This window comes from Rhopalosiphum padi, chromosome 3 (assembly GCF_020882245.1).
Source record: "Rhopalosiphum padi isolate XX-2018 chromosome 3, ASM2088224v1, whole genome shotgun sequence".
NCBI lineage: Eukaryota > Metazoa > Arthropoda > Insecta > Hemiptera > Aphididae > Rhopalosiphum > Rhopalosiphum padi.
The window spans coordinates 2,125,709-2,140,586 of NC_083599.1; the positions used below are offsets into that span (position 1 = coordinate 2,125,709).

At 29.6% G+C, this 14,878-nt stretch overlaps 2 protein-coding genes across 2 annotated transcripts; one reads left to right on the top strand and one right to left on the bottom strand.

Moving 5' to 3' along the window:
- The first annotated feature begins 453 nt into the window (after window positions 1-453).
- LOC132927954 (uncharacterized) lies at window positions 454-1,658 on the top strand. Its single transcript, XM_060992519.1, has one exon. The coding sequence runs from the start codon at window positions 857-859 to the stop codon at window positions 1,310-1,312; it is 456 nt and encodes a 151-aa protein (XP_060848502.1). The 5' UTR covers window positions 454-856; the 3' UTR covers window positions 1,313-1,658.
- A 12,357-nt stretch (window positions 1,659-14,015) lies between these two features.
- On the bottom strand, window positions 14,016-14,453 carry LOC132924170 (E3 SUMO-protein ligase ZBED1-like). Its single transcript, XM_060988311.1, has one exon. The coding sequence runs from the start codon at window positions 14,451-14,453 to the stop codon at window positions 14,016-14,018; it is 438 nt and encodes a 145-aa protein (XP_060844294.1).
- Window positions 14,454-14,878: the final 425 nt, after the last annotated feature.

The following is a 14,878-nucleotide window of genomic DNA, read 5'->3' on the forward strand; positions in this document are numbered from 1 at the left end:
TGTATTGCAGTGAGCGATCTATAGTATTTATAATCAATGATAATACATAGGTACCTACATACCTTTATACATTAATAATAAAAATTTTGATTTTTAAACTATTTATTACGAAAACTGTATAATGAAAAAAATTTCTTGGTCCCTTCAAATTCGTTAAAAAGAGTTTTCACTGTACGTAAATATACCATATACATTAAATATATGTGTATAAATTATATAATTTATATAGTCATTAGTCAATGATAATACTATACGATTGTACATCTATACACATGAGTACATAAATTTAATGTATTGTAACACACAATTTTATTTATTTATTAGTTTTTTTAATCAAATTTGAAATAAAATGTGCATGTTGAGGCGTAAATTTGTATTGTTATATATTTTACGTTTCTGTTTCAACAGTTTATTTCGCCATAATGGGTCGTGATCGAGATAAATTCAGAAAATTCGAATCTGGTAGTCAAAAATTAAAAGAAAAGTTCATGAAATGTCAAACTGGTGTGTTTCAAAAATTTTTAAAACCTTCAAAAGAAAATAATCCAAATACAGTAGAATTGCAATGTAAAATTGATGTCCCATTGCTTCCTACTAGTACTTCCTCTTTGAATGAAAATGAAAATTATTCCGTTCTAAGTCTTGATTACGAACAAGAAATGTCTAGAAATATTAATGTAAATATAAATTATGAACAAGGTATAACTATTAATTCAAATTTTAATAAAATGATGAAGTTTTTCAAAATTTCGAATGGCCTAGTAATTTAAGCATTAAGGACGGTTTACACGTAACGACTTATTGTACGTTTTATCGTTTTCCATCTCAGTTTCAACTGTATTTCAGTTATGACGATATGGAAGAAGCACTGTTGTGGTTTTTTACCATAATATCCCTAGTACAGATGCATCAGCTTACGAAGAAAAAAAAGAGAAATAGAAGAAAGTGGTCAAGGAAATGGCTTTTAAAAAGAAGTCAGTACTCCCATATCAATTTACTGAAGGAATTGAGTATTGAATCTATGGATAATGACTGGCGCAATTGTTTGCGTATGGACGCTATGACTTACACTCGATTGTTGGAACTGGTAACGCCATACATAAGGAAAGATGACACTTGTATGAGAAAAGCTATTTCACCACAAGAAAGGCTTTCAGCAACTTTAAGATTCCTTGCTACAGGGAGAAGCTATAAAGACTTGAAGTTCACTACCATTGTATCTAAATCAAGTTTAAGCAAAAAAATTCCTGAAACATGTAATGCAATCTATCAGGTTCTAAAAAAAGATTACTTAAAGGTTAGTAAATACTAAACATTTTATTCTTTAGAAGTATTAACTTTAATTTTTTAATAACAAATTACAAGTAAATTCAATTTTTTATCAAAAAAAAAAAAATACTTAGATGGTCGTATAATAGTAAGACAAATATTTCCTGATATTATCATAGCAAAAAAGTAGTAGCCTTAGTCATTTCCACCTGAAAAAATGGTTACATATTCTGCCAAGGCTGAACCAGAAGCAAGTGTAGCTGGTGGTGTGTTATTGATGGATGATCCTTTCATGTTGCTTTGTAGTTTGTTGAAATGCTCCGGTATGAAGATGTGGATATACAACTTGACGAGGAAATTCAGTTTGTGGTTGTTGATATTGAAATGATGCTGGTGGTGTGTTAGTTACGGCTGATCCTGTTTCGAGTTGGTTTGTAGTATGTTGATATTGAAATGTCTGAGGTACATAATTAAACTGTGAAAACTGATTCTGTTCAAATCGAGGTGGAAAAGTGTGCTGTATAGGTATAGATGGACGGGAGTGAGACTCTTTCTCCCCCGTATCAACTACTTTGCAGTTTATATTAAGGGATTCCATTTCACCTTCAAATAAAACATCACCTATCAACTTTTGAACAAATTTTATTTGATTCGGACTGATCTGTCTAAGTCGATCAGCGATGTGTTTGCCATATCGGTCAAATAAATCATCAGAAGTGATAGACTCTAATCGCTTCTCCGCCTTTGTCAACACATCCTCCACTTTTTCATTAGTCATACGTGCTTGCTTCTTTCGAGATGATCCCCGTGAATGATACGCACTAGACGACGAAGTACTCCAATTGGCTGAACTTTCTGCTGGAATAGATGGATTGTCAGTATCTTCTTCATAACTTTGATTCTCAACTTCATCACACTTGAAAAATAAAAACATTATTTGCAAAAACATATTGGTTACTACCTCCTTATTTTTCTATAAAACGTCGTATCATTACGTACAGAAATATTTGTTATTTTAAATATTTGTTGGTAAAAAAAGGAAATTTCAAAATTAAAAAATAATTTATATTATTTTACTTTTAAACAATTCCGTATAATGTTTTCCTTAAATGTAGACACATATTAGGTGTTCATTAAAATTGGAATTAAATACCTATACCTACTATACCTATACATATACCATTTTATTATTTTGTAGTTTCCTAAAAGTTCTAAGGACATTGCAGCTGATTTCGACAACAAGTGGCAGTTCCCTCATTGCTTAGGCGCAATTGACGGGAAACATGTTCAAATAATTTCCCCCGAGGATAGTGGGTCTTACTATTTCAATTATAAAAAAACTCATAGTATAGTCTTGATGGCTATAGCAAATGCAAACTGTGAATTTATTTACTACAGTGTAGGTCGTATTTCTGATGTTTGTGTACTAAATCGTACAAAGTTTTATGAAAAACTCATTAACAACGACTTGAAAATTCCAGAACCTACACAGCTTTCACAATCAAATCGGGTTCTTGAGTATGTTTTCGTAAGTGATGAGGCTTTAGCGATGCGATCAGATCTTCTCAAACCTTATAACCGAAATTCTCTAAATAAGGAAAGAAGAATTTTCAACTACCGTTTGTCTAGGGCGCGCCGTGTAGTTGAGAACACTTTCGGAATTTTAGCTTCAAGATTTCGCATCTTTCACACATCGATTAATTTGAAAGTAGAAAACATAGAGACTGTCGTTCTAGCATGTTGTGCTTTGCACAATTTCTTGCGTAAAATATCGCCCCAAAGTTAAACCCCTCCTGGAAGTATGGACAGTGAAAATATTATGGACCATTGTGTGGAATTAGGAGAAAGATGTGATCATGAAAGGATGTATAACCTACAACGTAATATGAGGGGCCAACAATTAAAAAGTGCCAAGATTGTGAGAGAGAACTTTACTAAGTATTTTAATCAAGAAGGATCCGTAGCATGGCAAGAAAAAAGTGTTTCTGTTTAGCAGTTTTCTACAAATATTAATGGTGTATTATAATGATTACTTGTATTTTTATTTTTATTCCTAATTTGCAACCTAAGTTTTGTTACATTCTTTTGAGTATACTCTTTATATATAAATATGCAATAATTAATTAATTTGAATAAATAATAAAAAATGTATAATAATACAAATCTTCATACTTATATTGTATTAGCATTATTATTAATTTATATTCTTTAGAAGTTGATGTATAAATATCGTTTTTTATGCAATCATAACTATACGCTATACGATATTTTATAATATAAAATAACAGTGACTATTAAAGGTATAATTTAAAATATTAAAATTTAATTATAATCATAATAATTTTTTATGCATTTTATTATGTTTATATAGTATATACACCATGATTTATTCATTCAATGTTCCCTCTAAACTGTGTTCAATGTGATCATAAATTAGAGATGTTAAATTAAACTATTTTTTGGAAAGAAATTAAATGAAGATTACTTAATGATATTCATGTTTCTAAAATTGTATCATAAAAATAAAGTGTCATCTGTCTTTAGACAATACATTGCTTATTTACTAAATATTAAATCGTTCACTTACCTCTTGGTCTATTCCAACAGACACAGCGTCTTCGTCATCAATTGTTTCGCGAGGTGTTCTTGAAATGTCTTGATCATTTAAAAAATTGAAGAGATCAAAATACCATAAGACCGGTTTGTACATATCATCCTCTCCAGCTCCAGAGGAGGCTGATTTTTTAATTTAGCAAGCTGCTTCTTATAAACTGTTCTCAAGGAATTAATCTTTTTACTAACTGTTTCTTTGTTTGCCGAAGAATCAACTTCTTGAAATTTTTTAATAAGTTCCTCATAAGCCAAATTTTTTTATGCTTATCACTGTAATCCTTGTTTTTAACTTGCCATAAACAAGGAAAACTTTTATACAGTTAAATGAATTCTGCGAGAAATTCGCGGGAACATTGCCGTAAATCAGACATGTTCACAAAAAAAAAAAATATCACTCGAACCAAACTATATTAAAAAGTATCATATATTATTTATTAAATATAGAACAAATTTTAGGAGTTCCAAAACTTGAGCGATCAACAGGCGAAGAACAAGCTGCAGCTGTGTGTAATGCATTACGAGATTGGGGGCTATGCGATATTGTTGAAGCTTTGTATTGTGACACAACTGCGTCCAATACAGGTCGTATAAATGGAGCGTGTATTTTAATTGAAAAAAAATTAGGTAGAGACCTACTATATCTTCCGTGTAGACATCATATTTACGAACTTATTTTAAGAGCCGTTTTTGAAATTAAAATACCTCAAGTTACAACAAGCTCAAGTATTCCATTATGTAAAAACTTCCAAAAACAATGGAACGAAATACATATTAATAAATATAATAGTGGGATTGAAGATCAAGCATGTGGTGCTATTTTAGAAAATGTGAGGGAAGATATTCTCAATTTTGTCCAAGTTAAACTAAAAATTAATCACTCTCGTGGAGATTACCGTGAATTTTTAGAATTAGTACCAATGTTTCTTGGTGGTGATTTGAAATACAATATTACAATTCATCCTCCTGGTGCTATGCATCAAGCTCGGTGGATGGCACGGGCAATTTATTGCTTGAAAATATTTTTGTTTAGAAATTATTATAATATTGCCTAGTCTACTAAAAAAGCACTTGGAGAGATTTGTGTTTTTTTTATTTTATGTTAAAGCTTGGTTTAATTGCTCATTACCAGCAAAAGCTCCTAATCAAGATTTACAATTTATAAAAGATTGGAAACAATGGATAAAGACATATCTAAAGTATCGACAAAAAAAATATGTTACCATTTATGGTACTTAACCGAAGAAACTGTTGCATTGTCTTTTTTTGACGATTCTATACCACATGAGATAAAGCGTGAAATGGTAAAAGCTTTAAAAAAAAAACCATCCAAAAATCCAACCAAACGATTGATTATTCAAACAAACCAAATCGATGATACATTTTTAGGTAAGTAAAACCTTTAGTTTATTAAATAGATTTAAAAATTAATATAAAGCAATAAACAATCAATTGTCCTTCCTTTCAGAAAAAAATATTGATGCATTTATATCAAGAAGTAGCTTGAAACTATTTTCTCAATTTAAAATTGACGATGGATTCCTAAAAAACGATCCAACATCTTGGGAATCAAATACTACTTTCATAAATGGAAAAAATATAATAAATTCACTAACAATAACCAATGATACTGCAGAAAGGGCAGTTAAATTGATAGAAGATTTTAATGCTTAATGCAGGGCTCGTAAGTTCATGCACTAAAAAATGCATAAATAAGCACTAAAAAGTTTGGAAATATGCATTTATAAGCCCTAACATTTTTAAATTATGCACTACAAATATGCATTATGTAAAAAAACCAAGGGCAAATTTTAAAATAATAAGAATATATCCATTAATTTAAAAGTGTTTTATTAATTTTAATTTTTATACATTTATTAACCAAAATTAGTAAAATAAAAAAAAAAATTAATACTTGTGAAGTTCATAATATGGCTTTGTTATCTTATTTTTGAACACCATTATTCTGCACCTACGATGAAAACATTTGGAATTTAATATTAGGTATTTCATTTGGAGATATATTAGCATAATATTTACAAAAATTATATTTACTTAAGAAATTACACTGCATTATTAGCGTTTTTTTGATGTTTTCCAACTTGAAAGATCGGCGATTGTCTACCAATAAGTTTTTGAGCATAGAAAAAGATCTTTCTACATCTGCTGAAGTAAGGGGTGCATATTTGAAGTACAATAAATCGTTTGCCGTCATATCATCAGGTAGATCTAAATTTGCAATATTGTCTTCTTCGCCACTCAAAACTTTAGAAATTTTACGAATTATGTTGTACCCAATATTTTTGTCCAAAACATATTTTAGTTTTTTTTTAATTTCAATTCCGTGATGTCCTTCTAATTTTGTAAACGTGTCTTGGATTTCTTCAACTATTTTAAGTCCTTCACTTAATAGAATGCTTTGTTCTTGTAGACGCGTGATCGCTATTGGTCGAAAGTTTGATTTGATATAAATCAAGTTAGCCTGTAATTATTGGAGTTTGAAAACATTTTTCGATTTTTTTATAGCCACAGCATCACTTTCGTCAAATGATTCAACTATACGTTTTATAGTTTCAAAATGTATGCAGTAGTACGACGCAGCAGTTAACCATGTACCCCAGCGAGTAATAACAGGTGATGGGGGTACTGGTAAGTCAGGTGCTTCATTTCTAAAGAATTGTATTCGATATGGACATTTTCGAAATACTTGCTTAACGTTGGCCACTAAATCGTCTACATTTCCAAACTGTGAACGAATTTCTTCGGCCACACGATGTAGACCGTGTGCCATACAAGTGAGATGGATCATTTTCGTGTAAAAAGATTGGAAAGTACAAGCGGCCTTTGTCATATATGGTGCGGCGTCAGTTACAAACAACAGGACATTATCGTACTGTATTCCGTCGGGCCATAGTAACAACAGTGATTTATCTAATGCTTTACATATAGTACTATGATTTGCTTTTTCCAGTTGATCAATATTTAATAAAAATATTTCACTAGGAGAATCATGCAAGAGTGTTCCAATTATTGTACTCACTATATACCTGCCCTCAACATCTGTGGTCTCATCCATCGATATCCATATTTTTTTACCGTTAACTTTTTCTTTAATCTCGTTAACCGTATCGATGTAACAATGTCAACATATCCTAATCGTAATGTTGATTCTACGGGGGTATCTTTCATAGTATACTTTTCAAGAAAACTTCTAAATTGTGGATTGGATAATTTGTTAAGAGGGATATTGGCAGCTAGCATCGCTTTACATAAATCTAAGTTATATTCACTCTTTTTCGATATGGAAGGTACGAGCAGCTGTATTTTTTTGTTTCCTTCCTTTCTTTTGAAACGTTGAACACCACGTACTTGCTTATCTGAAGCAATGTGTTGTGAAATACTAAAACGTTTTTCACTAGATACCTTTGTTTCACAAACTTTACAAATCATAACTTTGTTGTCAGTTGAAAAAAATATCAGATCCAAATTCCGACACAAAACCTTGCAATCGGCTTGCAACTGTTTTTTTTTCTTTCGGCATTGTTTAAATAAAATATGAATTACCTATCTGTACCTATCTCACACGAAAAAAGGAAAGCGAACGGACTACGGATAAACGCGTACAATTAGACTCATACAATTATTAACAACTCATCGGCGAAACGTTGACTGGCGGGTGCAAGAAAACTATTCTGTACCAATGCACAAAATTATATAATAGATGCGGGTTGGTGAGAAACATAGCACGTGCGTACATGACTGTACAGGTGTCGTTTCGACGACGCGCGACGGACTTAAAACAGCGGAGTATGGTAGTGGTTACGATAACATTGTTTCCGCGGTACTAAGTAAAACGCAATCCAAATAGGTATGTTCTAGCTAGGATACTAGGTAGTCACAGGATAATAAAAATAAATAAAAATACTCTCATTTTGTAAACGGGTAAGTAAATAAGAAACAAGAAACTTTTCAAATATTTGTCTAAAAAAATTTTTTATGAAATAATATGCGCTATCAACTCTAAAAAATCGACTATATGCCAAATATGCCCTAACAACATGCAAAAACATGCACTATTAAACTTTATATTATTATTACTACTGTTATGAAACGGATTTGTATCTCAGTTAGCATGTTTTCCTGTGTAGCAGAAAAAACATGCGGATGCATGAACTTACGAGCCCTGATCATTAACATTGGACGAGGGGCAAAAACAAAATGTTTTACTGTGTGTACAAAAACATCGTAAAACCTACCCAAATTGTAAAAAAAGTACACTTCAACAATAACATGACATATAATTAAAATTATGATGAATATAACATAAATAAACATTATTATTTTCACATATTTCACTAGTTTTAACTATATTATTTTTTTGTAAAAATGTAATTGCAGTATCATTGTTAAAAACAACTATAAGTAATTCATTAAAATTCATTTTATTATTAAAAATTAATTTTTCGTATTGGTTTCAAACGAAGTCAAAGTTTAATAAAATAACGAAAGCCAGCAGCGTAATAATATGGTTTAATATAAAATGTACAATAATTTTTCCATTTCCCAAAATAGATCATCTATCACGACCTAAATACGATAATTGTAGGTATAATAACGGCATACTATATGGCGGGGCGATAACAAACAAATACCGAAGTTTTTCTGCTATGAGGAAAATAAAAACACGGTTAAGAACATCTATACATAAAAAAAAATTAAATAAATTTTCAATATAATATATTGAAAAATATAAGTCTAAAGCTTTAAGTAATGAAGCTATATATTTTTAACAAAAAATGTAATAGAATAATAATAAATTAAGTTAAAAATGGTAATAGTATTTTATTAATTATTCTTTTTTTTATTTTTGTAATTATTTAAGTTATTATGATAACGAGAACAATTTTTATGAGTGATTTAATGTAAAAATTAGTTTGTTGGGGTTGTGGGAGCAACGCCCCTACGCGTCTGTTTGACATCAAATATTTGAGCCCCGCTCAATATTTCACAAGATCTCTGCCTATGACCCCTACTCTTTTGGACAAATTGATAAATTTAAATACTTAGGAATTAACATAATTTAGACTTCTGTTCTAAGCTATTAAACAGAAACTGTATACCTCTTATTTTTATCCTATAGTAAAATACACATATGAGACATGATCCATGACAGGGGGCAAAGAATGACTACTTACTCAACTTTAAATGGAATATTTTAGGGAAAATTAATGGAACTGTTCGAAATTAATTTTGTTTTTTTATAACAACATGCATTTTTAATTCTTTATTTGAAAGCAGAATATATTTTTTTCTCTTTTTATCTACTTAACACCCTTATGTTATTGCTATTGTAAAAAGCAAAAGAATTTAATGGGTGGAGCATGTTTGGAAAGCATAAATAAGTGAAATGAATGAAGTTGTATAGAAAATTAAAAAAAATAAGATCTCGTGGTTAAACAAAGATAGTTAGGCATAGAACTAAAGGATTTACTAACTTTAGATCTAATCTAATACTTAAAATATTAACTCTTCATACGAGAAAAATTGTTTTACAGTATTGCCATATGAAGTGAATATTATTGTTATTTAAAGAAAAAAGAGCAATTTGTTTCATTTTAAATAAACTGTTTTTTTCTTTTTATTTAAAATAGAAAATGTATAATCTATAAAAATAAATACAACGTATAATAAGTAAATGATATATTTGAGAAGAGTTAGAATGCATAAATGGGGTAGTTTCCCAATGGCATCCAAGTAAATTTAATGTTACAAACTTTTTTTTTACTTGTTTTTAGTTTAATCATAAACATTTTTGGAAAATTGTATATGTTTTCTATAATATCATTAATATTGATCTATAACTGTGAATTTGTGGATTCTCATTGTTAAAAAATAAAATTTAAAAGTATAAATTGTGTACAACTCAAACTAAAACAATATAAAAGACTAGTCCGAAATGGGAAAGGCATTTTCCTTAAAATATTTAAAGTTATCAAGTTATAGGTTTTTTTTCTTAGTACTATTTGGTGTAGGCCACTTACTATTAACTTATTTATTTTTAATAAAACACAAATAGATAACTGATATAATAATAAAATATAATTAGTTTATATAATTTAGCTTATATTTATGTTATTGTTTTTTCACATAGAATATTTTTTATATAAGAAAATTATTTTTGTTTATCTTACGTTTAAACTTGAGCTGTATCATAGGAGATATACCATTTGTAATTATATTTGTATCCGAAGCATTGAACTGAAATATACTCTTAAATTAATTTAAGAAATGCAGTTAGTAAATAACGTTTAATCTTTTACTGGGTGACCTACAATTTAATATACATATCTATGTTGGAGAAATAACTTAAGTTATTATAGCACTTGTGTTGAAAGGAATAGAATCATAAAGTAATCCAAACACGTGTAAATTTAAATTAATATATATTGTAAAATAATAATATAACGCACTAATAAACGTACTACGGCAAGGGGTCGTGTAACTCGACTGCCTTCCAATAAAACATACTATAACAGTATTATATGAAATGCTACACACATGTGTCATCTCAGCAATTTGCTTCCCTTATAAATGTATAACTATATAGCTAATCTACAGTATGACAATACTACTTATTGTATACTATCTACAGAGTAATAACTAAATTATAATTTAATATTTCAACAACTTGACTAACTATTTTGTGTTTTTTTTTCTTTTTAAAAACTCAATTTGAATGCCAAACAGTCATAATATATATTACAACACATTATATGTATTTAGTTGTTTATAATTGTAACTACTTCGATAATGAGCTTTTTCTACTTTCAAATTTGTTATTTCGGATTTTAATTTGCTAATTGGTAGATAAAATAAAACAACACAATTTGCCAATAGGTACTCAATTATAATCAAACCTTACAGATTTAAACTAAACACATTAATTACATACTTCAGGTCAGCTGAATTTATCGATTTTTTATGTTTGTCATCAATTGTACTGTTTTGTATAAAAAAAGAAATAAGTAAAATTACATAATAAAGTATGAAAGTTTAATAAATGCATTGTTTTAAGAACTAGCTGAAGCACTTACACTATTTTAGGTGTTTTATTTCATTGCTAAATAAATTGTCTAATTTCTCTTTTGTATTTTTATAAACGTTTTAAAATTGATGACAAGCATTCGGGCTTTCTTTTAAGTCTATTTGCAAGGCCTTTAATTTTCTTTTCATATCTCTAAGAGTAGAAACATTACTCAAATTTGTCTCTCTTAGCAATCGTAATTCTTCCAACGATAAAAGTCTTGTATTAGTTATACAAATAAATAAAACAGTATAAAAAAGTGTTTTTAGGGTTTCTGTACTATGTAATGACATTTTTATACGCTTATCTTGTTTATTTGTCCTGATATTTTGTTTTTGTAATACATTATTAACGATATCAAATTTTTAATTTTTATTCTATTAATAAATAGAAGAATACAAAATTGTAAATTTATTTAATTGAATAGCTTTTTAATTAGTTTTATAGAAGGTGTTTTTTTTTTTTTATTAAAAACTGAAAAAAATACATATTAAATAGAATTTATTTTTAATCAAAGTTATTATTGGGGAGCAAAATCATCTATTACAAAAACGATAGAGAATAATATTTTTTAGGGTATGACATCGATTTGTTTAAATATTTTCTTAAAACAACTTAAACATCATTTAAATTTTCATTTTCATTTTTAAAGTCGAATACAAAATCAAATAACAATAAAATATAAAACCGATATGTCTTCCCTCGAAAATATTATCCTTTATAGTTTTTGAAATAGGTGCTGGTAATTTTACTCTAAGATTACTCAAAAACCATAAAAAAACATTTTAGCTGAAAACGTTTTATCAATGTTGTACGCGAGTCAGTGAGAGAAAACAAATATTGCGCTAACATCATATACAAGATTATAAGAATAAAATAACCTATTGTCAGACTTAATGATAACAACATTATCTGTGGCCTCTCGTTGTTTTTTCTGTGGTATTTTACTTATAAAGCGAGTTATGATTAATTATTATAATTTACCAAAAATTTAAATATTGTAAAAACCATGGCTAAAAAACATTTAACCATGGTAAAAACTAATAAAAGAACACAGATAATACTTGTACCTTTTAAGTTTGATAATAGTCATTTCACTCTTATTTATTACTAAATTGAAACTGCTATACTATAGTATGCATTAGAAATACATATAAAATGGTTGACATTAACATAATTATTACAGTTACTATGTCTGTGCAACACCTAATGTATTTCCACCTAAGCAATAGAGAAGCGAACAGGAAATTAAATCTGGTAGTGGATGGTAATTCTATACCAACCGAAAATGCACCAAAGTACCTAGGCATTAAGCTTGACAGATCATTAACCTTTAAAAAACATCTAGAAGAGGTTAAAGACTAGTTGAAAACACGAAATAATATCATCAGCAAACTGGCTGGAACAAGTTGGGGCTGTAGGACAAACGTCCTACGAATTTCATCCTTGGCATTAGTTTACAGTGTTGCAGAATACTGCGCCCCAGTATGGGCTAGGAGTACGCATACTAAAAATGTTGACACACAACTAAATCGTACAATGAGAATTATATCAGGATGTGTCAAATCAACTAAGTTAAAATGGCTACCAGTACTCTCACATATAGCCCCCCCTGAAGTGCGTAGGCACTCAGCAGAGCAAAAGATGATTGATAAAATACAAAACTCTCCAAGCCTTCCAATATATGATGACTTGTATAACGCACCAAACAAAAGACTGAAATCTAGAAACCCTATATGGACGTTAAAAAATAGTACAATCACAGAAGGGGACTTACGGAATTTACATTGGAAGGACGGAGTAGCACCAAATAACCACCTCATAAGTGATACATTTTTCTTTCAGTTCTTGTATTTATGTCATCGAACCTGAGTGCACGAAGCAACAGATAAAATCGTTTTAGGGGCATGACAGCACGAAAATATTCGGGAGATAAAGGATCGTCTGACCAAAGATCTTTCAAATTCAGATGGTTGCTACGTAAAACACTTGCCAAGTACAGAAGCCCAAACAACGATTTTATTTCCTCTCTAGTCGTAACTAGACAATCTCTTTACCGTTGAAAATTTGTACGAATCTTAGTCAAATAAATATTACTACATTTTACTATTTCATCAATGACCATATCCGGAATAAATAGCTTCCAACAATCAATAATAGATTTTGTCTCGTGCCACTTTTTACGCCGGGTAAATGTAACACTATATTACGTCGAAGTGTACGACTATTACTTGGAGTACAACTTTCTTTATACCATTTTGTCACTTTATCCTTACCTAAATAGTAACTGGAATTGTCTCGTATGAGTGGACTTCTAGATCACGATCTTTATGCAACTGAGGCATTATTTATTCTAGATGTAGACGGATTTATGTGTACATCAACATCTGTATCCGACTCAGAATCAATTTCATTGTGGGTATTTGTACATACAAAATCCGGATCAGCGTCAGTGTCATCAGAATCATATAATAAATTATCTTCTTCAGTTTCATCTAACCAATTACACACATTTTGTATATTATCAGACATTATAATGCGAAATTATAAAAAAAAACTATACGAGAAAAATGCATACTCAAGACACTGCGAACATTGTTAAAGATGCATTAATAAAGCTGTTTGAAATTGGTACATATATCTATTTTAAAAATAACTTTAATTATTATTAACTTACATAACATTTTATTATTATAGGAGTACAAATTAGAGCTCTTATAACCCGTGTACACGGATTACACGTGTACACGTGAAATTAAAAATTTCGTGATGAAAACCGTGTAATCCGTAGTTCACGTAATTCACGTGAATTTCGAGTATTTAAAAATCATACACGTGAATTTCGTGTATTTATAAATCCTACACGTGAAATACACGTTTATATAAAAGAAATTTATAATTGCAGAAATAATGAAGACTAAATAATATAATTAATAACGTAATTTATTAAACGTTTAATATAAATTATCAACCTTATTCACAGGTGGATATAACCAATAATAATAATACTTAAACTAAACATAACAAGAACTATAGTCTATAATTCTAATTTCTAGAAATATAATTTTCTGTTTTGGTATAAGAATACCAACATATCCACATTTTCAGGAAGAAGGCAACTTCTTTTTGGATTCACAATGTTACCTGCCGTTGAGAAGCACCTCTCTGAACTTGCCGATGTTGATGGGATTGCTAAATATTTTTTGGCAATAGTTGCTATTGCTGGATATTTTTCTTCTCGTGTTCTCCACCACTCTAAGGGATTTAAGTCAAATCGAAGTTGAGGTTCTGAAAGATATCCCGTAAACTGTGTAGATGCATCATTTGTACTATTAGTATGGTCTTTGTAAATAAATGCTAACACATTACTCATTTTCAAATCGCTTTCTTCTGTATCATTAAGATTTGTAGTAGTTGGGGCAACTGATTCAATGAGCTGCAAGACATGTGATCGGATTATCTCTCTAGCTCTTACGGGTTCATGACCCATATCTTTATATCTTGGATCTAGAAAAGAAGCGACGTGTCTTGCAGTAACAATTTCATTCCATGTCAATTCAAAACGCGTGGTCAGTTGATATGAAATTTTGTTTTTAAATCGTTCCGTTATATTGTCATCATCGATACTATGTTCATAATGGGAAGTTACAATTTTGTGAATTAAAGGTCGTACCATTGAAACAGAAGATTCTAATTCTCCACAAAATAAAGTAGTGAGAGCTTGCAATGGTTTCAGAAGTACCAATAATTTTTCAATAATTAACCATTCAGACTCTGTAATTTCTAATTTTTGGGCAATATTAGATGCTGTTATATTACGATCTGCGAGAACATTTGTGATAGGTGCTCTATTAATATACAGTCTTTCTAGCATTAAAAAACTAGAGTTCCATCTCGTTTTACAATATTGTAAAA

What these genes read in the sequence shown, in the direction of transcription:
- LOC132927954 (XM_060992519.1), top strand. Translation starts at nt 857, where the DNA reads ATGGAAGAAGCACTGTTGTGGTTTTTTACCATAATATCCCTAGTACAG.
- LOC132924170 (XM_060988311.1), bottom strand. Translation starts at nt 14,453, where the DNA reads ATGGGTCATGAACCCGTAAGAGCTAGAGAGATAATCCGATCACATGTC.